This window comes from Bidens hawaiensis, unplaced genomic scaffold (assembly GCF_021521415.1).
Source record: "Bidens hawaiensis isolate Kalapana, Puna unplaced genomic scaffold, B.hawaiensis_p1.1 tig00018759_1, whole genome shotgun sequence".
NCBI lineage: Eukaryota > Viridiplantae > Streptophyta > Magnoliopsida > Asterales > Asteraceae > Bidens > Bidens hawaiensis.
In genome coordinates, this window is record NW_027492847.1 from 1 (window position 1) to 27496 (window position 27496).

At 32.8% G+C, this 27496-nt stretch overlaps 3 protein-coding genes across 5 annotated transcripts; 2 read left to right on the top strand and 1 right to left on the bottom strand.

Annotated features, from left to right (window-relative positions):
- Positions 1–1228: 1228 nt before the first annotated feature.
- On the top strand, positions 1229–3760 carry LOC143556941 (uncharacterized; the record flags this gene model as incomplete). The annotated part of the gene is made up of 10 exons (XM_077046146.1): positions 1229–1317; positions 1364–1431; positions 1515–1584; positions 1633–1897; positions 2129–2289; positions 2389–2444; positions 2533–2585; positions 3126–3261; positions 3333–3430; positions 3585–3760. Coding segments are annotated over 10 exons (1074 nt in total), but the record flags the coding sequence as incomplete, so codon positions are not given.
- A 4662-nt stretch (positions 3761–8422) lies between these two features.
- Positions 8423–12108, bottom strand: LOC143556938 (inositol-tetrakisphosphate 1-kinase 3-like). Of its 3 annotated transcripts, none has more exons than XM_077046142.1 (10): positions 11893–12108; positions 10665–10746; positions 10487–10519; positions 10254–10374; positions 10089–10181; positions 9891–9998; positions 9196–9369; positions 9044–9099; positions 8858–8942; positions 8423–8775 (listed from the first exon to the last, which is right to left on the bottom strand). In XM_077046142.1, the coding sequence occupies exons 1-10, from the start codon at positions 12087–12089 to the stop codon at positions 8678–8680; spliced, it is 1047 nt and encodes a 348-aa protein (XP_076902257.1). In that variant the 5' UTR covers positions 12090–12108; the 3' UTR covers positions 8423–8677. The 3 variants fall into 3 exon arrangements, with proteins under 3 accessions (XP_076902257.1, XP_076902256.1, XP_076902258.1); XM_077046141.1 differs by having other exon boundaries at positions 9193–9369; XM_077046143.1 differs by having other exon boundaries at positions 9193–9369; positions 10611–10746; positions 11893–12010.
- Positions 12109–23058: 10950 nt separating this feature from the next.
- On the top strand, positions 23059–27227 carry LOC143556939 (xylulose kinase 2-like). Its single transcript, XM_077046144.1, has 11 exons — positions 23059–23174; positions 23810–24467; positions 24562–24650; positions 24749–24813; positions 24896–24951; positions 25026–25146; positions 25230–25304; positions 25479–25532; positions 26550–26644; positions 26752–26926; positions 26998–27227. Exons 1-11 carry the CDS (start codon positions 23116–23118, stop codon positions 27225–27227), a joined length of 1677 nt encoding a protein of 558 aa, XP_076902259.1. The 5' UTR covers positions 23059–23115.
- Positions 27228–27496: the final 269 nt, after the last annotated feature.

Consider the following 27496-nt stretch of genomic DNA (forward strand, 5'->3'; position numbering starts at 1 on the left):
TTTGCATAACATTGTATATTTTAATTAATAATTATTAAATATATATTTTAAGAAATTATATGAATGACAGTCTCATTTAGGCTCTTTGAGCCGGCTCGAGTTCGATAAGTAAAGCTCGGGCTCGGGCTCATTTATTAAACGAGCTTACTTTCAGGCTCGGGCTCAGTTAAGCTCAGCTTGATCAAGCTTTTTAACAAGCCGATTTCAAGTAGCTCACGAGCGGCTCAGTTCGTTTGCACCCCTACCGATCTTACTGAAAAACAAAGCTATGGTTCTTCGCCGTCGATGAGTTATTGTGCACACAACAGCTTAGGGGCAGGGGGCAAGGGACCTAAATAGGGATTTTGAGTGGATTATGTGCTGCTGATTAACTAAACAGATGTAAATATAGATTTTGTTAAACTAATTGCTGCAATAGACCAAAATGTGTAGTCAAATTGAGTTGTAAGAAAGTTTGAAATTGAAAATATGATATTGCAGAGTGTTGGGCCATCAAGAAGGCACAAGTGCGGAAGATGGAGGTAGCAGAAATGAGAATGCTACGTTGGATGTGTGGGCACACAAGGCTAGACCGAATAAGAAACGTTGTGTTTCGCGAGAGATTAGGGGTGGCGAACATAGCAGACAAGATAAGAGAGTGGAGATTGAGATGGTTTGGACATGTAAAGAGAAGACAGACGACGAATCCTGTTAGATCCGTAGAAAACATTACTATAGAGGGGAGGAGGGGTAGAGGACGACCGAAATTGACTTGGGATGAGAGGATTAGGCATGATTTGATAGACCTAAACCTCTCCGAGGACATGGTTGAGGATAGGAATTCGTGGAGAAGTAGAATTAAAGTTAAGGATTTTTAGAGAGAATTGAATACCTTAGGGCTTAGACTTAACTTATTTAGGTCGCATACCATAATGGTATTTCCCTTACATATATTATTATTATTATTATAATTATTATTAGCTTTTATATAGCTGTTAAACTGTGATCTTATTATTAATATTATTATAATTAGTAGTAGTTTGTATATAACTGTTAAACTTTGATTTTCTTTATTTTGCTTCATACACATGTACTTAGAGCCGAGGGTCTCTCTGGAAGCCACCTCTTCATTCCTTTGGATGGAGGTACGGTGTGCCTACATCCCACCCTCCCCAGACCCTACTTATAGCTTTGCTGTCGGTGGGATTTTACTGGGCATGATTGATTGATTGATTGATTGATATTGCAGAAATGGATTCATGATGAATCAGTTAATAATAATATGTTTGCTACCTTGATTTTCCGTAATTTGTTCATCATTATAACAATGCACATTCTGTATGCTTACGATGATATAGTTATATCAGTTTTTACTTTCTTGCAGTGCTCATAATTGGAGATATGCTGCAAAACAGTTCTTGAAGACATATCCTGATGATATCTTTGTTCACTGTAAGCGTTTCTCTTATTTATTTACAGTTTCTTTTAAGGTATAATCATAATCAATGAGCTTCATTATCTAATTTTCTAAACAGGCAGCGAACGCAACTCTTCATTAATGACGTTCAATGGCGTTGATGTGATGGGAAACAGATTAGCTAATGAGTTTAATCATCTAATCTCTTTTCACTACACTTTTATGATACATTAAACCTATAAAAACTTGAATTTAAATGACTTGTGTTCTTTACAGGTAATTTCTGTAATAAAACGTCATCCTAATCTTCAAAAGATATCTTTTATCGGTCACTCACTCGGTGGCTTAATAGCAAGATACGCTATTGCTAAACTTTACACACGAGATGCAACCAATAATAACTGCTTAGAGTGTGGCTCTAGTGCAAGAATTGCTGGTTTAGTGCCTATAAACTTTATTACCGTTGCCACTCCACATCTTGGTTCAGGTGGACATAAACAGGTGAGTTGTAAATTTCAATTCAAAATTTTTTTTTCCTTCTTGTGGTCTGGCTATTTTAACTAGTTCTGTCCAAAACTGAAGCCTGCAACCCATTGAGTACTATGCTTACAATGTTGAACCCTTTCCGAGCCTAACATTATGTTAGATTTTTATCTGTTTTTTTTTCACGAAATGACTAAAATACCCCTATCTGTTTATATCACTTTCTAACTGTTTTAAATTACATCTCAGGTGCCAATGTTTGGTGGATCTACTACTGTTGAGAAAGTAGCTAACCATATATCAGGGGTTCTTGGAAGAACAGGAAGACACTTGTTTTTGACTGATAAAGCTCATGGTCAACCCCCGTTACTGCTTCAGATGGTCAACGATACTGAAGACTTAAAGTTTTTGTAAGTCTTCATATCTTATTTTTGCATTATTTGATTTTTGTTATCACGTTCACTATACAACAATTAACTTTTATATCTTTGTTTCATTCATATTTGCAGTTCTGCATTGCAGTCTTTCAAGCGCCATGTTGCCTATGCAAATGCCCATTTTGACCGTATGTTTCTACACATGTATCATAAAATTTAACATATTTTATAAATTTTTATAGCTATGTTTACTAATTTTAAAAATGAAAAATATAGATATTGTGGGATGGAGCACATCATCGATTCGCCGAAGAAATGAACTTCCTCAGGTATCATTCATATTTCCATTATTATTTATAAAATACCATTTGGGTTGTATCGTTAGGCCTGTAAACGAACCGAGCGAAACGATCGTACACGGACAGTTAATGGACGAGGTTTTCTTGTTTGTGTTCATTCGTTAAGAAAATAAACGTGGCCGTTTGTGTTCGTTCGTAAACAGTATAAATGAACGTAAGCGAAAGAACACAACTGGACATAGATGAACAAATTTATCTGAGTTAAAACCAATTAAAAGTAAATATGAAAAACAATGTGCTGGGCCTAAAAAGTTTTTAATATTAGACTAATTTGTAATGGCTCTAATTAATGAATATATTTAACACATGTAACCTATGGGCATAAACGAACGAATGAGACACGTGTTCATTTTCATTCGTTTATTAAATAAACGAACATAAATAAACATCTCGCCGAATGGTTCACTAAATGTTTGGTTCGTTTACAGGCTTATGTATCGTATATTATTGTACTAGTCAATTGACATAGCAAATTTTATTAATGTTTTTTTTATATTTATCTGTTTTCAGCGTAAACACCTTGTAAGAAGTGGTAAATACCCTCATATCCTGAAGGGAGAACAAAAGACAACAAATATCATTATACAAGGAAACACCATTAAATTGCCGGTTAATAGCTTCAAGGCGGCCCGTGCTTCAATGGAAGGTATAGCTTTAAGAAGTTTTAACTTTAGGATTCAGTAATTTTGACTTTATGTTCACTATTTTGACTTGCAGAAGCAATGATCAGAGGGTTGACTAAAATAAGTTGGGAAAGAATTGATGTTAGCTTTAAAGGAAGTAAACAAAGATACTTTGCCCATAATACAATCCAGGCAAGTAGATTAGATATATGATAATACAATATTATATTTCAATAATTGTTTAAAGAACAAGGCTGCACGTTGCAACCGGTTGACTTCTTGAAAGTCATACCGGCTTTTCAAAACTTATTATTTTTTGTTTTTAATTATGTTATTATGTTTATAGGTAAACACTCCTTGGATGAATTCTGATGGTGCTGATGTAATACAACATATTGTTGACAACTTTCATCTGCATCTTTGAGAAACCGAAGATCTATATTCATTTATTAAATTATTGAGCTTTGATAGATAGAAGCTCCCAATTTTGTAACCTTCATCAATGTTGTATAAGTCGCTATTATAGTTGAAAATGTAACAGTATTCAAACTTCATTAGCCTATATTCAACCATATAACTTGTATGTTTGCAGGTGGTCATGGATTTAAATAGGGTTGTTGAGCATGGGTTAGATCGGTTAATTGCTAAAGTCGAATCTATAATTGATTAGGTTTTTGAGATTTTTCATAAACGACTCGGTTATAAATGATTTGGTTTTGGTGCCATACGTGTTTGGCTAATTCGATTAACTCTCGTATTCTAATTGTTACATACAAATATACAATCAAGTTTTATGTCAAACAAAAGATCAAAGAACATATATTATACATAAAAGTTTGTATTAAAATTTTCTGATAGATAATAAATTATTTATAAAAGATCTGAATAAAACCATAACCTAATCAGAATAAGAAATAAAAGGTTGTATTTTTCAAGTGCAGGGGTGGGGTTGACTTTTTTTGATTTGTTAAATATGTGATAGATTTGAGTAAGGAAATTAGAATAGGACAAATCATCTTTTCTTGTTGAGTGTGTCAGATCAGATAGCAATGTTTCAAGTGGGGGTATGAATGTGATTCCCCAAAGATGGACCTCAAATGCATACTTTTTGGAGTGGTAGATATTGTATATTTGCTTTATGAATAAAGCATAAATTTACGAGAAAGGACAAAGTATTATAATGCATCTATCATTTTTATATAGCAAATCACAAAAAGTAAATGTTTAGAGATGTGATATGGTTCATTGTTTATATTAAGATTAATTCTTAGAGCAACTCCAATGCCATGTTTAGTTCTCATTTAGAATTCTAAACTGGATAAATGAATATTGGAGGTGATGTTCGATTTTAAGTACATCCACAAAATTGAATGGAAACAAACATGATAAGTGGGACCAATGTAATTAATTTTAATTTAAAAGTGGACACATTGGAGGTGATGTAGGTGATTATGTGGAATATAGAGACATTTAAAAGTGTATGTAGTATTGGAGAAGAATGAGAGTTTTTAATGTTTGAAAGTGAATTAGTGAAAATCTGATGTGGCGCGTTGAGTTTCTTTTTACTCATCCACCATTGTGGATGCTCTTAACCATGTTTGTAATCCAATAGCTCGCATGTGTCACTTTATTTCATAAACGCATGTTCAAAATCACATGATGCATGAATAACCTATTTTTCATCACGTGATGCTTGTGCATTATGAAGAAGGCATGTTTTTGCAAGACTGAGTCTTGTCATTTTAAATGAATTTAAAATTGTATCTATGAGACTAACAAACCTCGTAATTTCTTCATGTTTTAGCAAGACTGAGTCTTGTCATTTTAAATGAATTTAAAATTGTATCTATGAGATTAACAAACCTCATAATTTCTTGACCACTTCATTGTGCGGAGATAATAGAGAACTTTGGGCATGTTGGGTGAGTGTTTTATTAAATTTATCAAAGAATCCATTCCAAACAATATTTGTTTCTTGCTAAAGTTCGCATACCTCTTAACCACTTTCATCATAAGATGAGAAAAATAAAGAGTTAAGAATGTTTGTCAATCGTTGTAATGTAACTGTGACCACAATTTGTACAATAACCTTACAACATTTAACGTTATGTTGGTGTTATTACGTTACCATAATCTAAATCAAAGTGGAAGGATTTGCTCAAAATTCTAAAACTAAATGGGGTATTGACATATCAAAATTCAAAATTAAATAGGGTAACGAAGCTTGGACCAAATTACTTAGTCTTCTAACAAATGCACGCCTACATTACTTACAGCATCTACAACTCGCGACCGGCCCATGAGAGGGACAAGATGGTCAGACCCAACATTCCCATGGGCCAAAAATCTTATACGTTTTTATAATTATATATATATATACACATAAAAAAGGTAGTGAAATTATGGATTAATGGAGTTACACCTTCACTTCTCGCACTTCTCGCTGTAAAAAAACTTCTGAAATGATCCACTACCTATATTATATAGGGGATGGATCTTACGAAAAGTGATATTACAGCGAGAAGTGCGAGAAGTGAATGTATAACCCCATTAATCACTAATTTCACTCCATTTCACATGATGTTACATACATATATGTAGGTTGGTTGTATTTATATCTTAATTACACATTCAAACCTACCTACAAACTTATAAATGTACCGAGCCACATTCAAACCTATGTACCTACACACGTACAAACATACGTACACATATACAAACATACGTACCTACACACATACATATGCACCTACACAACGCACCTACACATAAAAAAGGTAGTGAAATTATGGATTAATGGAGTTACACCTTCACTTCTCGCACTTCTCGCTGTAAAAAAACTTCTGAAATGATCCAATACCTATTTTGAATTGAGGACTATGAGAACCATTTTGGACCACAAAAACCCAAAAATAAAAAAAAATCATAAAATAAAAAAAACTCAAAAATGAAAAAAGTAAAAAAACCAAAATTCTTATTTTAACATCCCGTTTTCATTAAAAAAAACCCTCGGTTTAGCTAAATTATATACACATATGTATAATAAATACATATATGTACATTTACATGTTTTCTTATACACATATGTATAATTTAAGATAAATGATACTGTACATATGTATATTACGTAACTAAAGATTAAATAAAATTATGTATATGTGTATAATACGACATGTTTTTTTAATGAAACCGGAATGAAATATAAGAATTTTGGTTTTTTTACTTTTTTAAAATTTTTGTTATTTTTTGTCTTATAATTTTTTTAAAATATTTTTTTAAAGGTGTTTTTACTTTTTAGTGGTCCAAAATGGTTCTCAAAGTTCTCAATTTGCAAAGGGTTCTTTTAGGATCCTTACCCATATATATATATATATATATATATATATATATATATATATATATATATATATATATATATATATATATATATATATATATATATATAGGGTATGGTTAATGTAAAAAACAATATTTTGTGAGAAGAATAAGAATAGATCTAGGCCATTGGATCTATGATCTAGTGGTTGAGATTGGTAGTTTCTAAATAATTGTATTGTTTCATATTTACATTGTATAGTGTCATATTTTGGTGGTTTGTTTTATTTTAAAGCTCTTCTCACACTTCTCACAAAACACTTGTTTTTTATTTAAACTCTTATATATATATATATATAGTGAAAAGATCCAATACAATAATGCCTTAACGTACATTACGTACGCGAATCCATTTTTTCACGAATCCATCAATGAAATCACATCCAAACATCTCGGAATCGTCAATACATACCGAAAAAAACAGTTTTTGATGGTTAATAGATCAAGTTTTCACTTTTTTTCACAAAGACCGTTTTTGAGCGTTTAAGGTTTTGTGAGCATTTTCTGAGCGTTTTAGGTTTTTGCCTTTGAGCGTCTCGTGTACCTACCATACGTTAAGGCATTAGCGTACAGTAACTGCACCCTTATATAATTTTTTTAACAAACCATGTAATTAAATATAAAAGTTAAAACCCAATATTTGATTAAATCCATTAACTTATCTTAAGGCCCATATTAACAAATAAATCCAATTCTTATTTAACCAAGTGAGCCTAAAAATGTCTTAAAATTTTTAACCCATTTCAAAAACACAAAGATCTATAGTGGATTCATACTTTAGGGGCTCATTTATTTATTTATTAATAATAACAGAGTTATTGAGTTCGTATTTTTTGTGCTCATGTTTTCTACTTACCTAGAGCCCCTTATACTCAGGATTCTTAGGACTATTCGGCTACAACTCATAATTTCTTCTTTCAATTTGTAAAACTCTTTAGGTCATTCCTCCTCTATGACTTTATTTACGGCACCTTCACACACATATTTTACGCCACCCTTCACTCACGCACTAACACACACGTTATAAAATCCAAAAAAATATATTTGTATGATGGTAAGGAACACACTATGTATTTAAGCTAGAAAGTGGTTGTGTAGTACATGGATATGTGACCTTCGTGGCCATGTCATGATATCGAAGTTTACATCAAAGGATGACATTTTGTTAAGTGGAAGGACCAATATTGTCATCAGTTAAAGACTAAATCTAGAAAGGACATAAATAGATAGTTTTTTATTAGTGAAGGAAATGAAACTCGGACCTAATAAGAATACCCAATACACATGGACTATCATAGGGTCGGTAAACATATACTCGTTTATATGTACACATGACATGATTTTCTTTATTTTAGGCATATACGGTATGTAATATGTATATAATATAACCGATTGTATTCCTAATCCCTACCAACCTGATTTATTATAAATAATATAAGATATACAATATACTCAATTTTTATGAGGAATATATCACCTTATCGGGATATTATATAACGTATATAACATACATGATAATACACTCGAACCCCATGTATGTTCAATACCTAATGGGTAATCATCCAATAGATAACTGTCGGGTTTTAGGAAACTTCAATAATAGGGTAAGGGGTTGGTATCACCCAAACCCGTCTCAAACCCAACCTACTAACAACCCTAGTTTGGACTTGACCAACAATAGAGGATTTTAAACATTTTTGCCTTATAACTTCAGAATATGATACGCATTTGTGAACCCGTTTGGTTAAGTCATCACTCGAGCATCAAGGTAGTTTTAACAATCCGACAAACAAAGCATGCACAAATTGGTTAAACGCAGCAAGAAAGTATATATAAAAAGTCGTCATGACCAAATTCGAAATCAAATATCTACAACACATGCAAACTGTTGGTTCACATTTGCTACATTCAAAAGATGGTGAAATGCATCAATTCCTCATCTTTCTTCAGCAATAACACCAAGTTAAAAACCAGTTAAACCTCGCAACTTTTTTCTGCATGCTTAGCCACAACTTCAGCATCATGTTGGCGACCCGGCTTTATTATAATCTGAAGGCAAACCCTTTAAGGTAGGCTGGTAGACCGCTTTTTATACTTGCTTTTAGCCAAATTCAAAAGAAAATCGGTAAATATATGCTCATATTCTGGCATTTTACCATACCCTGAAAACGTAACATCATCAAAATTCGGTAACAAAATATATAAAATACCCGTGTGGATCAAGATTTAAAAAGCATAAATTACCAGGAAAATAATTGATATCGATTACATAAAACCGATTCTTGGTTCCATGCTCACGAATCATATCCAAGTTGAACAAATGAAGCCCCTACATCAAACATTGTATATAACATATTAACAACGCATTTTAATTATTTATTTTGAAAAAAAATTATTTTTGAAAAAAAAAGGAAATTTGTAGAATGATACCAGACGGCGACGAAGTTCTCTAGCAAGGCGTTCAAGCAAGGCACGTGGAGGAAGCTCTGCAAGAGAATATAGATACGAATAAGGCTATGGTGTACTTCACAGTTCACACAGGTTATTAGTGCCTCAGAATTTTTAAAGTGAAGACTTACCACCAATACATGGGTCTAAATCTGCATCATCTGCTGACTGGGCAGCAGATGAAACCCGAGGGAAACGAAAGACGCCGGCACTTCTTGACAGCTCACGCTTACTGACATCAGGTAATGAGAAACGCCTAACCACCTTAATTGCATCCCCAACAATGTACACTTTGAACAAAACACCACCTAAAACCACATCATTAATAATTGTTTCAGTTTGCAATGTATTCAATATAGGGACAATTCCATATATACTCCTCAAAATTTGATATAATATTATATTTACCAAACAAAAAATCATAATATCAAAAATACCCATTTTCAAATTTATGAAATTTATACCCTTCCTTTAGTGTAAGGATAAAGAGAAGTGGATAATCGTCATATTTTAAAATACAAATTGTATTTGATGAGACAAGATCATAATATCAAAAGTACCCATTTTCAAGCTAATGACATTTATACCCTTCGTCCCTTCCTTTAGTGTAAGGAGAAAGATAAGGGTATAATCATATTATAAATGTGAAGTTATCATAATATCAAATATACCAGTTTTCAAATTTATGGCATTTATACCCTTTACTGCATGAAAAAAGAAAAGGGTATAATTGTCATATTACAAAATATAAATTGTATTTAATAAAACATGTAAATATGAACATTTGAGTATTCATGAGTATATTAGAGTATAGTCGTCAATTAAATACCATGATTAACAAACTCCTGAAGAACAAGGGGAGGCTCTAGCTTCTCAAGTGAATATTCATCGTATGCGAGCGACAGTTCATGAGATTTTGCAACCAACGGTTTTGCAACTGCAACAAGTTTATAAGTTACAAAATTAATATTATACTAAGAGAAACTACAAAATAAAATAAAATATTTTAAAAAGTGTGAAAACATACCAAGAGGGAGTGCTAATCCCGCCTTCTTAACAGCATTAGGGATAGATGATGGATCTTTTTCTATTACCAATTGTTTCGGGACACCAACTGTACCTGCATTGGTTATTAATATTAATATTTAATAATTTAAAACTTAAAGAAATGAGCTTTATTAAAAAAATTTACCATATGCATCAGAAAAATCCAGATCAGCAACATCCTGAAGCATAGATTGTCTATTGTGAAGATGTTGTATAGCATCTGGTGGATCAAGAACCGTTACTTCTGGATGCGTCAGCCGATAATCCTATAAAAATCATCCAAAAAATAAATATTGACATTCTCTATATTGATAACTAAAATATTAAAACAACATTATTTGCGATATTACTGTAAAGAAGATAGTTAACAAGACCAACCTCAAGAATTTGTTGCCACTCTTTCCCGGACAACTGCACGAAAGGAAAATGAAGAACAAAAATATCAGTTGAAACAAATACTAAAGATACGAAAAAATAAAGAGATGGAAACAGAAAAGTTCACCATTGTAGTTGACATATGTATTCAGACCAATATTGAAGAATAGGCCGCACTGACCTTATGCAACACAATGTCAAAAGGACCTTGTTCTGAAAGAGGCCTTGTTTGATCAATAGGGACAAAAAATATCCCCTTTTTCCTGCCAATCATGACCAACATTACAAACATTAGTTCATTATACAAAGTTTTAAATCGCCTTAGCGTCAATCACTACTTGACAAATATTAATATCACCTAATCCAAAACCTTATATCGTTAAAAGACATATCCCAATTATTGCACAAGATGCTAAAATAGTTATTCCCACCCGCAGTTGAAACGTTAAAAATGGTCAAATGACCCTCGAGCTAGAACAGGCACCTATGGGGTCTGGTCTGGTAGAGGACCGTCCAGCTAGAGAGTGTCTTGTACGTTGACACACTAGCTCGAGTGGGTACCTTGTAAATCTGATACGTTGACCCAAGGGTCTATTGGTCTAATATGTTCACCCTCCAGATAGGAGGGTTCGGGTACATTGGCTGTCAACACTTTTTAGCAATAAAGGTATCCATCCAACTTGTATTGTCCACGCGGACCATAATACACTAGACAAAGTCTATTATGGCCCGCGATTGAAAACTTATAAAATGGGTCCGAACGCTCAGTTAACCAACCCTCTGACTATCAAAACTAACAGGGGTATCCAACTTATAACATTGATAGAGTAGGTGACTTATATTACGACCCGCGATTGGAAAGCTCTAGTTCTAATGTCACATACTCACATGTCAATCAAATATATGAATATTCACACAGTAGAATCACTTCAAAAAAGTATATAAAGCCAACTAACCAATAGAAGTAATATTTAAAAAAAATAAATAAAAAATGTTCCTTTAGGTGAAAGGAACATTTTTTCTTCTCTAGAAATATCACCATCCACTGGCGAGTGGGACTTTTATACTTATTTAAGATGATTCTTGTATGTGATTATTCATATATATATATATATATATATATATCATAAAAGACCTGTTCCTTACATCTAAAGGTACAACTATTTCAAACTTAAAGTACAAGTCACTAAAACAATATAATTTATCTGCAAGCAACATTTTTCCTTCTAAACAGCCTATCATAACATGTAATACAACTCATCATTTAACAAACAAATCCAACCAAGAACAAAATAATAAATAAATAAATAAATAATAATAATAATAATAATAATAATTGTTGATTGAAATTAAAAAAAAAAAAAACAAGATTAGGGTTATTTAAAATAGGTGAAAAAGATGCAAATTACCTAGCCAAGCCTTCAAATTTGGGTTGCAGGAAGCTTTTAATCTTCTTGGAGGTAAGCGCATAGCCTACAACGACGACCTTGGTGGATTTGTCTTGAAACCCTAATTCCACAATTGAGCTGCTGGATTCAATTTCAATTTCCATATCTTCTTCTTCTTCGCTGTTGTACCCAATCATCTCCTCCTGCATCAGCCTCATAATAATAATAATAATAATTAATTGATTGCACAAACACACGATGGACGGATGAATGTAGGATGATTGATAAATTGGGGATTTTTATTGTTTGTTTGATGTGAATTGAGGAATTGATATGATAAGATTGGTTACGGAATGAGAGAGAAGATAATAATAATAATAATAATAATAATAATAATAATAATAATATGAAATGAAAATAAATGTGGGGATATGTTGGTGGTGTGGTGTATATATAGACAAATAACCCTACACCTTGGAGAACCTTCCGGTGGCCACTTGCTGCTTTCTACTTCCATTTGGCCACATGAGATAGTGAAATAACCAAATACCCATTTTAGGTATTTCGTATATCGGTGATCTAACGGCAAAAGGTTACCGTCAGCTGGCTCAACCTAGTTGTATGAAGACTTTAAGTATCTCCGGTTTATCTCCAATACTGAGGAAACCCGCTCCCCTGAAGGCTATCATCGGGATCGAACTGAAGATCACAAGGATCTCGGATTTCCTGCATTGAACCAACCATGTCTTTTCACAGTGTTACATATGCGCCCTGTTCCTCAGTATTGAACATGGGTCTCCATTGAAGGGTGCAGTTACTATATGCGAATGTCTTAACGTACGGTATGTACGCGAGACGCTTAAAGGCAAAAAACAAAAGCAAAAACCTAAAACGCTCACAAAAACTTAAACGCTCAAAAACGGTCTTTGTGAAAAAAAGTGAAAAATTGATCGATTAACCATCCAAAACTGTTTTTTTCGGTGAACCAATGATTGATTGGATATGTCTTGAAGATTCCGAGATGTTTGGATGTGATTTCAAGGATGGATTCTTGAAAAAATGGATTCACGTACGTAATGTACGTTAAAGCATTATTGTATTGGATCTTTTCCCCTCCATTGAATACCCATTAATATTGATATTATGATTATTTGTTATTTTTTAATAGTGTTTGAAATTACTCTTGATACTCGAGTAAGCATTTTTTGATACGAGATGTCAAGTACTTATACTGATTTTAACGTTTCAGGCTTGACTCATCAAGAATCACCATCAATTAAAAAATTCATCAACTATGAGAGTGAGAAACTCTCTTTAGTCAAGTTTTTAAACCTGATATTTTAAATATCTTAAAGCTTAACCATCATCCCTGTCATTAGATCGAATGCCAATTGATTGATTGATTGATTATTATTATTATTATTATTATTATTATGTTGTGTAAATGTGTGATGTGGCTGTGGCCCCCATTTGGCATTTCTTTATGTAACCAATTCTCACCCACTCCTTTTCTAAGGATGTTGGGACTTTCTTTTATTCGATTAGTTTTAAGTGATGTGTATATTTACATAAAAAGTATGTTTATTTATATTATATTTTGGATTAACAAGTTCACTTTGGGTGTGGTGGCGACATACGTGGCTAGTGTGTGAACCACATCGTGTTACATTGTGTCCAACGTGCTTGGTTAGTCTTTTCATGATGAAGAGATAAGTGAAAGAAAAAAAAAGATGAACTAAAATTGTTCTACTATTTACTTTTAATAAATATCATCAAATACATTTTATTTTTAACATGAAAAATGTGAGAACTAATTTGTAATTATTATTCGGTTTATTTTTATAAGTGTTTGCTGTTATTTTTTGTACGTATTTGCTAATTATTGATTATGAGACGTTATAAGTATTTGCTGATTTATATTTTGTTGTTATTGTTATATTTTTTCTTTTGTTGTTATAAGTATTTGTTGTTATTTGCTGTTATTATTTCGTTCTTGATTGTGATTCTTTTGTTGTAATTTTTAGGTTTTTTTCTTTGTTATTACAGATCATTGTTTATGAATATTGGTATTTTAGTTGGTGTTGTTTCTTACGTTATCATTTTCTTAAGAATTGATATTATTTCCTACATTCTCATGTTAAGATTAAAATGCACATGAACCTTCCCCTTACTTTTAAATATACAATGCATTAAGTTTTCAAAAAAAAAATTTCTAATTACATAGTATTGTTAATTATTTTTTTATTTTTTATCTTTATGAATATCCTAATATAAATTTTATTAAAACCGAGTTGGTTTCATAATATAGAATTGTTTACATTTGCTTTGTAAATATTTGTATTTTAGTAGCTGTTTTTTTAAATATTTATGTATATTTTTAATTATAAATATAATTATGTAATGTTTTTAATTGTGAATGTAAAAATAAACAAGAATGGCGTAACAACGCCCCATTTTTTGTGGGCTTCGTGTGAAAATAATCAAATATCATGGTGTTGCTTAAGAGAAAAATATAATGGAATTTAATGAAACAAAATATCTTATGTCGTTCAGCCTGAATATATAAATATACGAAAAGAATCTTTTGAAGTAACTAGAAAAAAAATTTAACATAGGAAAAGTGATGATTTTATTGAAAGAATCTTTTAATGGGAAATTTATAATATATATAAACGAAAATATAAAAATCCTACGTGTCGCGATGTGGTCGTTTCCCCTTTTTTTGGAGTCATCAGATTTGCTTGATTTTTAAATGGAGGCTTCTCATGCATTTGACCCGAATTCATGGGTATGAGTCTTACCAAACCCAGATATTCCTTAAACGGGTTATAACATCCCATTAAATTAAAAATTATTCTCACCAAATTATTGATGTAAAAGTCCTATAAAATAGGATATACTAAAATTAATATCTTATTTATTTTAAAACATATATATATTTTATTTATATTAAAAAACCATTTTGATAGTAAAAAAAATAAACGGGTCTTGGGTCTCATCAAACCATAAGTGTATTATTAACTTTCATAATATTATTTATAATTAAACAACCAATTTTATAGTAAAAGAAATAAACGGGTCTTGGGTCTCATTAAAACCATATAGCTTTTAAACCGGGTTATAACATCTTATTTATTTGTCAAACAATTTATCATCAAACCGTAAGTATATTATTAACTTTCATACAATAAAAAAATATAAATGTAAAAAATAAATAAATATTAGAACAAATAATATAAAACAACCCCCGTAATACAGGGGATAAAAACTAGTGACCTGATAAATGTTTTAGGAAACATGTTTTGCATGTGTAGCAAATGTCCCTTCATTGTTTCAAACCTTGAAATAAGCTTTACTGCTTTAGTCCAAGTTGTTACCTATTGCAACAGACAAAAGTACCTAAGAGAGTTTTGTTACAAACATGGTACGATCAATGAACATTCCGATCATGGATTTTCATCATCCGATGAAATTACAAATGTAAGAATTTTTCTTTCAACTCTTATACTCACCTCTTGCATATGCAAAACCATTATATAAAAAAAAGTAAAAAAAGGATACACTTTTGACTGATTAGTTCACACATTACAATCTAAATGTTACCAAAGAAGCATGAGAACATAAAGAGAAACTTGAAGGGATATCTTTCTTATTCATACTACTTGTATTAAACTGATCACTTGTTTAAAAGCGATAAGTGAAGAGATAGCGCCATAGACCCACCCACAGGCACAAGCAAACCAAAACATGGTCTTGGTTTCCACCCGCGGACGAACCCCGTCCATATATAGGAACTCCGCAGACGCCATCCAAAAACCTAACCTTGTCACTATGCAAGACGCCTGCAAGCGCCGCTTGCAAGTGGAAGACCTGCCACCCACGAAGGAGACAAACAATACATAATGGCTAGTCCTTTGGCCAATCACAGTCCAAGATTTAGTGAGAGCGACAACTAAAACAAAAGGAATTGGGATTGCATGTTGAGCCAATTGCAGGGAGCCAGAGTTGTACCTCCAAGTGACAACTGTCTACTCTTGCCAGCTGCCACAACCAATCAGAGGCGTTGCACGTGTTTCCCACAGAAATAGAAGGTTCTCCTGATGGTGAAAGCTCAGTCAATCCTTATCTACACATCCGGCTATAAATACCACATTTTGACTAACGGTTTAAGGATCCTTACTCTCTCGCTCTTTCAAATGTTCTCTAAGAACTTGTACCGATTAACATGTCGGATGTTGGTTACGAGAGGGCCTCATATCTTCCCCTTCTTGTAACGAGTTTACAATGTTCGATTTTGAAGGTTGAATCAAGAAACACTTTTTTTTTGTGTGTGTGTGGGGGGGGTGGGGTGGGGGGGGGGGGGTTGTCACAGATTAAAATTTGAACTACTAACCATGTTGAAACTAAGGCTTAACCCTCTAGGGTTGAACTGGTGTTTCTTCAACAAGTTAGTGGCAATGCGGCATAAACTGACCGACCTCAAATTCTTGTAATCCATCATACTCAACAAGATCCATCTCCTAAACCTATTATGATGGTGCATTGTATCCTTGTCTAACGAATGGGTTTGAAATTGTTAGACCTTATCTTCTACAATAGGATCTCTCTAGTCATGGTTAATTGAGTTACTTGATGTGAGATATTTAGTTTTATCTGCCTTTGAAAATAATTAAGTTGTACCCCGACATAAGCTCTTTCGGTTATCAACTCCTTGCTTATCAACCAAATGGCAATGGTTGAAGACAAAGAGGACTCACTCGTTTGTGTCATACTTGAATCTTCAACATATCTAGTAACCTTTGAAGTTTGGTGACCCGGATTGATAAACAAAAAACAAAGTTTTAGATCATAAGTTCGATTTTTGTAATTCCCATTAACTTGAAAATTACAATTCTTAAACTCTCAACGATATAACCCACAAGCTCGGGTATATATACTAGTTTAAACATGAAAACCTAATTAGACTAGAATACAAACTTCTTATCATACTCAAAATACTAATTAGTAAGAACATATTTAAACAATAATTAATAAATAAGTCATTTGCTCGACTTCTTCATTAAGTAATTTATTCCATGTAAACCAAGTCACGTGCTCAACTTGATAGACAAGACACGAACTCATCATAGGCTCGATGAGTCGGCCAATGAAAATTACCTCCAACAACCTTGATACTTTAGTGCCAGATTCATTTATGTTTCTTAGTGGTTCTTCCGGTAAATGTTCTAACATGACATTTTTCTATCGCCACTTGTCCGTCTTCATTCATCGGTCGTTAAAGTAAGTGCTTATAAACTAAGAGGACTCGTTAGTGTCTTTAATATGTCTCTAACGGGAATCCATTGTTGTTGTGAATATATATTATTTGAATTTGAAATTCTATAATTATATAAGAGAAAGCATTAATACAATCATATTTTTCAGAACATGTTAATTAGTTCCCTACTATATTTTTTGAAACTCAATTTGTAGTTCAATAAGGTTCACACTTATTAACATGGAAAATATCTCCTTGAATCTTTTCATATGTAAACATCATTAAATTATTTTGACCTGTAGTTCACTAGATGTCACCTTTTAATATAGAAACAAACACTATAATAAAAATAAATTGGCCACAATAATTTAATTTGGAGTACACGTATCATGAAAAGGAGATGCAACATGTAGGAAAATAATCTATTTATTTGGCTTTTCTCAATGTCCTGTTTTTCTAACTTTAATGAATTTTATCTAAACATAATAGCTATTTGAAATTAAACTTTTCATATGCATAATTATTTTTACTTTTATATATGCATAAATAACGAGCTTGTCAGATCATTTCAAATTGCTAAAATTTACTGAAACGTGCTAATTTATGTAGTTCATGTGGACTAATTATAAAAATACATCCGTTAAAAAAGTTATATAAATACATGTAAATTTCAAAACAACCATGTACCATTCTTGTAAGTTGTGGTCATATACTCCTATTTTTGATCATATCATCTTATGATCTTTTTTATGATCTCAGCTTCAAAGTGATCTTATGGTATTTTGGAGATCGGATCAACTCAATGTGCTGTAATCATCGTGGGTTTACTGAATACTCCATCATAGCGGAGAGAGCCTTAACTGTAAAGGAAAGTCGTACAACGAAAACGCTTGTGTTTCTCGCTTACCATTGATCGGAAGTTGTGGCATCTGTCAGGTATCAAAGTTGGGTGAATGTCACGCGGTGGAAGTCATTTCGGTAGTAACTTGCTGGATGATATGAACTTCTAGAAACAACATGATATTTAATAACAAGCCCTTCTCCATAGCCAATGGTATAAATGTTACTAAAATGATGTCTTTTCTTTGGGTGAAGCATAGAAGTAAAAAAATTCAACCTTAGATTAGGAGAGGTGTTACAAATTTAGTTTCATAAATTTTTCTTTGTAATGTTTCGGTCCACACCCCCTTCCCTCCTCTTGTGGTTTGTGGGTTATAGATTGTTCCTTTCCTTTTGTTTGTTAGTTCGAGTTTATTGCTTTTTGTGAGTCGTCGCTTCTCTTCTCTTTCACATGAAGTGTTATTCAACAAAACACAGATATATTTACTCAAAGTCTACAATAAAACACAAAGCTGCAATTTAGATACAAACCGAATAAAGTAATTTGACCATGTCTATTCTTAAAATAGATAATGTAACTTGTTCTTTTGTAATAATGTTTGGAAGAGATTTCCTGAGACATGATGTCAACTGTCTATACCGTGATACTGGTTTTGATGTTTCACGCCTTACTGGATTACTCACCCAAAAAACGTCAAGGAGTACCGTACACTCTCCATTATGAGAAAACTTATATAATCCCGAATTCCTAAGCCTTAACCGTTACTTCCATATTATTGGAATAGAAGCCACCTTAAAAGATAAAGCCAACCACAATTGGTATATTAATATGAACTATACATGCACGTAATTAGATGGATAATTATGTCTATCGTACCTACAAAATAAAAATGTCTACCACCTCATAGATATATTAATTGTTAAATAATATACAACTTTTCGATCTTATCCAATAGGCTTATCGTCGCTCATAGATATATATCTTGTATAATTTCTACGTACGACCGGACAATGCATACAACCATGTCTTTTATGAAAAGAGAAGATAAGAATCAATTTGTGCACTGACATTTGTTAGATACTGATTAAGTGATTATATAAAAACTATTAGATGCCATTTCCAAATTGATAGTGCTAATAAAATATGTTTAAAGTATTAACTACACCTTTTTTGTGATAGTGGTGTTTATATCATGTATGATTAATCAATTGTGTATCCTGTTCATCTTCATCTTTTTTAATATTTCATTCGTACAAATGGTTTAATTTTTCTGTTATTTAAGAGGCGAGGATATGGACATCCATTAAATTAAATATAAATATGGTCTTAGATACACTTTTGTAGTGGTTTGGACGTAACATTATGATCACATCATTTCATTCACGTGTCACGTCTTAAAACTTGAGCGCGCCATTCTATGTTAGACGTACTGATGTAGTTGATTTTTAATGCATCACTGTAAGTCTGTAACATATATAACACACGAAAATGCCCGTATCAATAATGATGATTTTACGTATGGACAATTCCTCAATATCTTGTTCATTCGCAACAAGATATTTTCTTTGTGCGACGGTAAAAAAAACATGCTTTTTTGGGGGAGAGGTACTATTTCAGCAATCGAGTCACAAGTATCTAACATATTCATACCTAAGACTTTTCCACAAAGTGGTGAGAAACGTATAACTTGTACAAATCTTTCCATTTTCCAACTCGATCCAATCCATTCGTTCGTAGAGCTATTTACTCGATCGCAGACATTTCTGAAACACCTCTAACAGAGGGACAAATAGTCAATTTAACCTCCATCTTTAGAAGTTTTAGACATCAACAACTCAATATGTAAACCCATCTAGCTTTTAAGAAGTCATCCGAAAATACTTATATCTCTCGACTAGAAGTTACTCTATACGACCTCTCACACTAGAGGTGCACAAAAAACCCGAACCCGGAACCGGACTTGAAATAAATACCCAGAACCGGGTTTTCTAATACCAGGGTTTTTAATACCCGAACCCGTACCCGACCCTACCCATAGGGTACGAATAGTGTATGCATTTTTGCACTAAAACCCGAACCCGATTTGTACCCGGTAATACCCGAAAACCCGATTTATACCCAGTAATACCCGAACCCGAAACCAACGTCTTTCTAATAGTACGACTTTATCAAGTATAAGTGGATAACCAACGTCTTTAGACTTTTATGCCATAAACATAAAGAATTGTTAATAAATGCATTAGCACCTATAGCACTATCAAAAAACTAATATAGTTCTTTTTATTCTTTAGAAAAAAAAAACAACAATAATCAGGTAAATATGTCAAAAATTGAGAATGTCCTTAACTATTTATTTAGTTAGGACTATTGCTAGTAAATATGTTAAAGTTTTGTTTATTAAAATTCAATTTTACTTAAAATTAAGACATTTTAGTCCTAACATACACACTCTATTAAAATACAACACAAAAGATCCAATACGAAAATGTTATACAACATAGAAATACAACCTAATTTTTTTATTTTTTAATTGTTATTTTTTATATAACACTATGATATTAAAATTAATTAAATATTAAAAAAATTCTAGATTTTGTGGTGTTATTTTTGGTAAAAAAATATGTAAAACATAAAAAAAATACATAGTTTCTTTTGTTATGTGTAAGTTTATACATGTAATGTGTAGATGGTATTACAATCTGCATACATAAATTGTTAATTATGTGTAGGTTTACAAATGCACTACACATATTGTTAGTTAATTTCATTTTCACCAACATGTAAATAATATTAACTTACATATAACTCATATTTGCTTGCATATAAAATTAATTAAAAATATTTAAAATAATAATAAAAAAAAAAGATTTATAACTTTTCAATAAAAGATTGACTGAAAAATAATTTAATAAAATACAAAAATATGATTTGGATAAATTATCGATTTTGATAATTAAGTAAAGAGTTAAGTACCATTTTAGTACATGTGGTTTGGCCAACTACGCAACTGTAGTACATATTCTTTATTTTGTTTAAATGGCTACATCCGTTTTAAAAAACTTGCATTTTTAGTACTTTTTTTCTAACCCCATCTATATTTTCCATTAAGTTAGGAATAATTTGATAACTTCGTTATTTTCTTTGTTTTTTCTTTTCTTTTTAACGCCTATATCTTGTAACCCCTAAATCATAACATCAAAATCCAAATCCTAAATCCCCAAATATCGTAAAAATTCAAAACCCTATGATGATATAGAGAAAGTGTTTGGGGATTTGAGACCGTATGAATAACGTGTCCTAAAATACATAAGATTTTTAGAAGAAACATTGTAATTGTAATGTTGATAAGGATAAGTGGTATGGGGTAGGGCCCCTCTCCACCTCAACTGGATAACACCTAACAACACACCTCACCTCGCAACCTGAGCGTCATTGGGTTGGGGGGGGGGGGCAATTGGCAAGCTCCCTAGTACAATAAAGGGCTCTAGCGGAGAGCGAGGGAAAGATGGTGGGGGCCAATGTGGCCTTGACCAATCAGATTTTTGTTTTTTCTTACTTATTTTATTTTATTATATAAATGTGCTTTATTCCATTACACGATTGTTATTGAGCAAAGCCGATGGATGGAGGATCAAATCTATGTGACGCATACGTGGCGCTAATGTGACATAATGAAGCCTCTAGGGGAATGTGGGGTTTCATGCCATACCACCCGATGTAAGTAGTGAGAAACATACACATTCTGTTTATTTAACCGTTACAATCTATCTCGTATATCATATATACACAATCTAGTGGTGCACAAATCATGTTTTGGCCCTAACTTCGGTCAACAAAAGTTTCAACTTGGTTTTTATGTCGGAAAAGATTAGGTGTTGATTGTTTGAAACCTGGTTTAACTCGTCCAAATCAGTTCAACCAGATCCTAATCCTATCAGATCGGTTTAAAACCGTATCTTTGTGCATCTCTAGCATATTCGAACATAACAGTGAGCACTTATCACATCTTATAAAATTATAGAATATTTGATTTTATATTATAAACAAGATAAGATATTAGTAATTAGGGGCAGATTTACGTTGATAGAAGGGGGTGCAAGGGAACCCCTGAGTTTCGAAATAATAGTTTAACTCTATATATAAAATCTGGAGTGCATCCTCTATAAAATTGGAGTGCACCACTTAACCAAAATCTTGAAGTGGTTGAATGGCAAAAGCTTTGGCTATTAATGTTCATGTCTCAAGTTCGATTCTTGAATTAGATTGTTTTTTAATTTTTATATGTTATGTTAGGTACTTGGCTATTGTATTTAAAATTTATTCATATTTACTCCAGCATTTAATTATTGTTAAAGAGTTTATACAGTTGCTAAAATCTTTTTTGTCTGCCTCCTTACGCAACTAGTATTTTGAATAAATATTACACACTCAATTGTTGAATCATGAAGATCAACTTTATGTAATTTCAAGCTAATTACACTTGGATAATAGATTCTAATAATTGTTTTTCAACACAATTGTGTACCAACATAACATACAGTTCTGTGCTTCTTTAACTAGATTTTTGGGGATTTGATACATTGCACAGACATTAGGTCAGTCATACCCGAACTGAACCGACCCAAACCATCAAATCGACCCGAATTTTTTATATCTGACTCTACGAAATTGGAGCATCTAAAAACAGTGTACCCTGTGAAAAAAATTTCTGAATCCGCCACCGTTAGTAATTAATATAATATAATAGTAATCCGATAATCAAAAGGTATATAAACTCATCAACTCACTAATCTTATCCACAAAACCAAATTCATCAATTTGCTTGCTGAAATCTACTGGTTTTTTTTTGATACTGAAAGAAGCCGATCATTGACTTGGAAGGTATAACATCAGTTCCTATATTCAATTACAATTTTACGTTTCGTTTTTGTACAGATTGACCACCTAGATTAGGAGATTACTGTTATTTTAGTTCAATATGCTGCGGTTGAGTTAGGGTTTGTTCATGTGTCAATTGAATCTGAATACCGATTGTGTGTTTACTACTCTATTATGTTTTGATAGTGAGTATAATGTAACTGATTTTGGTATTGTTCTTAATTTGTTTGTTTATTCTGCAGATTAGGTTTTGGATCTCCCGATTTCGATGGAAGATTTGTCTCTCCCTAAGGATGCTCTTTTTCTTGGATTTGATAGCTCCACACAGTAAGTCTGAATATTATTAGGGATGTAAACTAACTGAACCGAACGAAGCACTTGAGGTTTTCTTGTTTGTGTTTGTTTGTTAAAGACATTGAACGTGTCCGTGCTTGTTTATGTTCGTTCATCAACACTATAAATGAGAAACCATAACCGGACATAGATGAACAAACGTAACTGAGCTAAAACCAATTAATATGTGTAGGGTCTAGAATGTCATTTATGTTCGTTCGTTTACGTCTATATAACTTTGTTATTTACATTTGTTAATATATTAACCAACGTAAACTAATGAGCTTAAATAAACGTAAACAAACGAACATATATGACCATGAACGAACATTCATAGACATAAATGAACAAGCGAGAATTGTGATTCGGTTATTAAAATTGAATGGTGGTTCATTTTGTTCATTTTTTAGATAAACAAACTTCTCGCCGAAAGGTACGGTCGGTTCGTTTACAGGCCTAAGTCGGTTATTAAAATTGAATGTTCATTTTTTAGATAAACAAACTTCTCGCCGAAAGGTACGGTCGGTTCGTTTACAGGCCTAAGTCTGGTATATGTGATTCAGTGATTAAAAGTGAATGATGGTTTTAAAAACTTATACCCTAGATAATTTTGCCCAATTATTTCACAGGTCATTGAAGGCCACTGTGTTGGATTCTAATCTCTGCATTTTGACTTCTGAAATAGTCAACTTCGATTCAGAATTACCTCATTACAAGACCAAAGATGGTGTTTACAGAGATTCATTAATCAATGGTAGAATCGTTTCTCCTACCTTAATGTGGGTTGAAGCACTAGACCTAATTCTTCAAAGACTTCAAGACTCAAAAAAATTTGATTTCAAAAAAATCGCTGCTGTTTCGGGCAGCGGGCAGCAACATGGCAGTGTGTACTGGAAAAAGGGCAGTTCCGAAGTTTTATCATCTTTAGACCCTAAAAAACCTTTGGTTGACCAAGTTGGTCAAACATTTGCAACAAAAGAATCACCAATTTGGATGGATAGTAGTACAACAGAACAATGCAGGGCTATTGAGAAGGCTGTTGGTGGCCCGTTGGAGTTATCTAAGCTGACTGGTTCTCGGGCCTTTGAACGGTTCACGGGTCCACAAATTAGAAGGATATATGAAACTCAACCTGATGTTTATAACAATACTGAACGGATTTCACTTGTGAGCTCGTTTGTTGCATCTATTTTGATTGGAAAGTATGCGTGTATTGATCATACAGATGGTTCTGGAATGAATTTAATGGATATTAAGGAAAAAGTTTGGTCAAAACGGGCTTTGGAGGTTTGTGATTAGAATTTTGTAGTTCATAAACATAACTGTTTTATAGTTTATAAATTAAAACACATTAAAATAGTGTTTTTAATTTTGTATGTAGGCCACAGCTCCAGGTTTAGAGGAAAAGGTTGGGAAATTAGCTCCTGCGCACGCTGTTGCTGGTTTAATTGCTCCATATTTTGTTCAGAGGTTAGTGCTTGACACTTAATTTGTAAATTGATCAATGTGCATGCTATAAATATGTTTTAAATGAAGCTAGTATTCATAAGAATTTTGATCATCTTTAGGTTCCAGTTTAATAAGGAGTGTTTGGTTATTCAGTGTTCTGGAGATAATCCTAACAGCTTGGCAGGTGAAACTTATTTTTTGTTAAATTGATAAATTGATGATATTACACTTCTCAATTTTGACTTGTGAAAGTCAAACTTTGACAGGATTGACCATCAACACACCTGGGGATTTGGCAATAAGCCTTGGCACTAGTGATACGGTAAGTTTTAAGTTCATATATATTTTTTATTCATTCAATTTTCTTTAACGTGAAATTTAAGTTAAAATTTGCAGGTATTTGGGATAACAATCGAACATAAGGCAAGTCTAGAGGGACATGTTCTACCGAACCCTGTTGATCCTGAAAGTTACATGGTTATGTTATGCTACAAAAACGGGTCTTTAACTCGTGAAGGTACTCTTTACAGAACTAATAGGGTCTTTTTATGGGTTGACTAATGTTGTATTATGTAATAAAGAATGTTATGATCTTGATAGATATACGTGATCGATGTGCGGATAAATCTTGGGATGCTTTTAGTCAGTACCTAAAGCAAGCTCCACCCTTGAACGGTTTGTTTTACTCGATTATTAAGATTTTTAATATATTCCATTCCAAGATTTCTTGTAGTTTTAATGCTCTACTTAATATATGCATAATACATATACATATTTTATGTGTGTGTTATGACACGCTAATGTTTCAATGTTAAGATGGCATAAATGACTATAATAACCTTTTTTCAGGTGGAAAGCTAGGTTTCTATTACAAAGATCATGAAATTCTCCCTCCCCTCCCCAGTAAGTCACACCCTCTTCTTTCTGTGTGTCTTATAGTCTGCTTTTGATCTTTAAATGTCAAATTTTTCATTTTGAGCTCAATGCATACACTGATACTATGATATATGATAGGGTTTGATATATGTGATGATTGTGATAGATAGAGTGAAGATCGGATAATAGGGATAAGATGTAAGAACGATTGTATTAACGAAAACGTAAAGGTTACAAGTACCGGGCCTAGCCCTATCTCACTGCATAAGCAGGAGCCATGGCAATGCCATATTCAACATAAACATAACCTAATCTCCCTATTAGCTATTATCTATTTATAGAAATATAAGTTGCACTTGACCCCCTCCTAAAATAGACAAACGACATTTAGACTAGAAACTAGATACGATTCCTATCAATATACTTCACTCTTCATCACGATGTATTATATATATTATTTTATGGATTAACATAGTAACTAGAGCCAGCAAGATGGACAAGAACCGTATCATATGAGGGCCATATGAAAGAGCGAAAAATGTCATACGGCATGCATGGCTTTTGTCAAAGTGGTTACACAAGCCATTTCTTTGTCACTCATACGACCCGTATGATTTGGTCTTCATACGACCCATATGATTTGACCTTCATACAACTCATGACCTTTTGTATGGCCATCAAAATGACCTGTTTGTTTGCTTTTCGCCCTCATACAACTCATATGAGATACGGGCCGTGTGACACCTTCACTGGTGCCTGGATAGCATGTCAATGGTGTTTTGATAGTTGGGCTCTTTCTGATATGTTAATTATGATTGCTAAAACAATACATCTTTAAATGAATTTTGAATATTTTCACTTTTATTTAACTCATAAATCATTTGAGATGAACATGTTTATAGCTAAGCAAAAGCAATTATAGTAAGTAAATGGACTGAATTGATATCCTTTTCTTTGGTTAAAGGGGTATCGTTTAAAATTCGTTGCAAATTTGTTTGACTCACAAAGTCAAAGATGAAATAATTCAATTTTCTTATTCATCAGTTGGTTACCATCGATACACCCTTGAGAACTTTAAAGGTGACACGTTGGATGGTGTCATTGAACAAGAAGTAAAGGAGTTTGACCCTCCTTCTGAGGTCAGTCCAATCTTTTACCCGACTTGTATATCCAAAAATCGGTCTTCCTGATGCTAAAGAAATAAAAAATTGTCCCTAGATCAAGTTTCCATAACCAATTAATGCAGATTAGAGCTCTAATCGAAGGCCAGTTCCTTTCAATGAGAGGTCACGCAGAAAGATTCGGGATGCCAACCCCACCCAAACGGATAATCGCAACGGGCGGTGCATCCGCAAACCACAGCATTTTAACCTCCATAGCCTCCATTTTCGGGTGCAATGTTTACACAGTTCAAAGACCAGGTAAATTCTGTTATAAATCATGTTGCCTTGGAACATTTAAAAGTTTTAAGGTTTGTTGCAACTTTGAGCAGATTCGGCTTCGTTAGGGGCAGCATTGAGGGCGGCCCATGGGTGGTTGTGCAAGAATAATGGCGGGTTTGTGCCTATTTCGTGTTTGTATAAAGATAAGTTGGAGAAGACAATGTTCGGATGTAAACTTGTTGCGTCGGTTGAAGACGAGCAACTCGTTGCTAAATATGGAGTTTTGGTGAAGAAACGTATGGAGATTGAGAATCGGCTTGTTCAGAAATTGGGGCGTTGATTATATATATATATATTATATATATATATATATATAGTTAAATTGAAGTGTTTTTGGTTTGATGGAATGATAACTTAAATTTGAAATTCCCTTTATCTTTTTTTCTTACTTTTCAATTATGTTTTATCTTCTTTTTTAGTATGTTTTTAGTTTCGGGTTTAGCTGGTTTTGATCATTATAAGCTAATACTAATAAGTTTTTGAAACGACAAAGCAAACCCATTGAGGTTGGATGGACTTCGTCCGAAACCACCCGTTTTACTGATCTAT

Coding starts and splice junctions, on each gene's coding strand:
- LOC143556938 (XM_077046141.1), bottom strand. CDS start 12,089: ATGAGGCTGATGCAGGAGGAGATGATTGGGTACAACAGCGAAGAAGAA. Junction 10,747..11,892: donor AAATTTGAAGGCTTGGCTAG/GTAATTTGCATC, acceptor CATGATTGGCAG/GAAAAAGGGGATATTTTTTG. Junction 9,100..9,192: donor TTTAGACCCATGTATTGGTG/GTAAGTCTTCAC, acceptor ATTCTCTTGCAG/AGCTTCCTCCACGTGCCTTG.
- LOC143556939 (XM_077046144.1), top strand. CDS start 23,116: ATGGAAGATTTGTCTCTCCCTAAGGATGCTCTTTTTCTTGGATTTGAT. Junction 23,175..23,809: donor GGATTTGATAGCTCCACACA/GTAAGTCTGAAT, acceptor ATTATTTCACAG/GTCATTGAAGGCCACTGTGT. Junction 25,147..25,229: donor CGGGTCTTTAACTCGTGAAG/GTACTCTTTACA, acceptor TGATCTTGATAG/ATATACGTGATCGATGTGCG.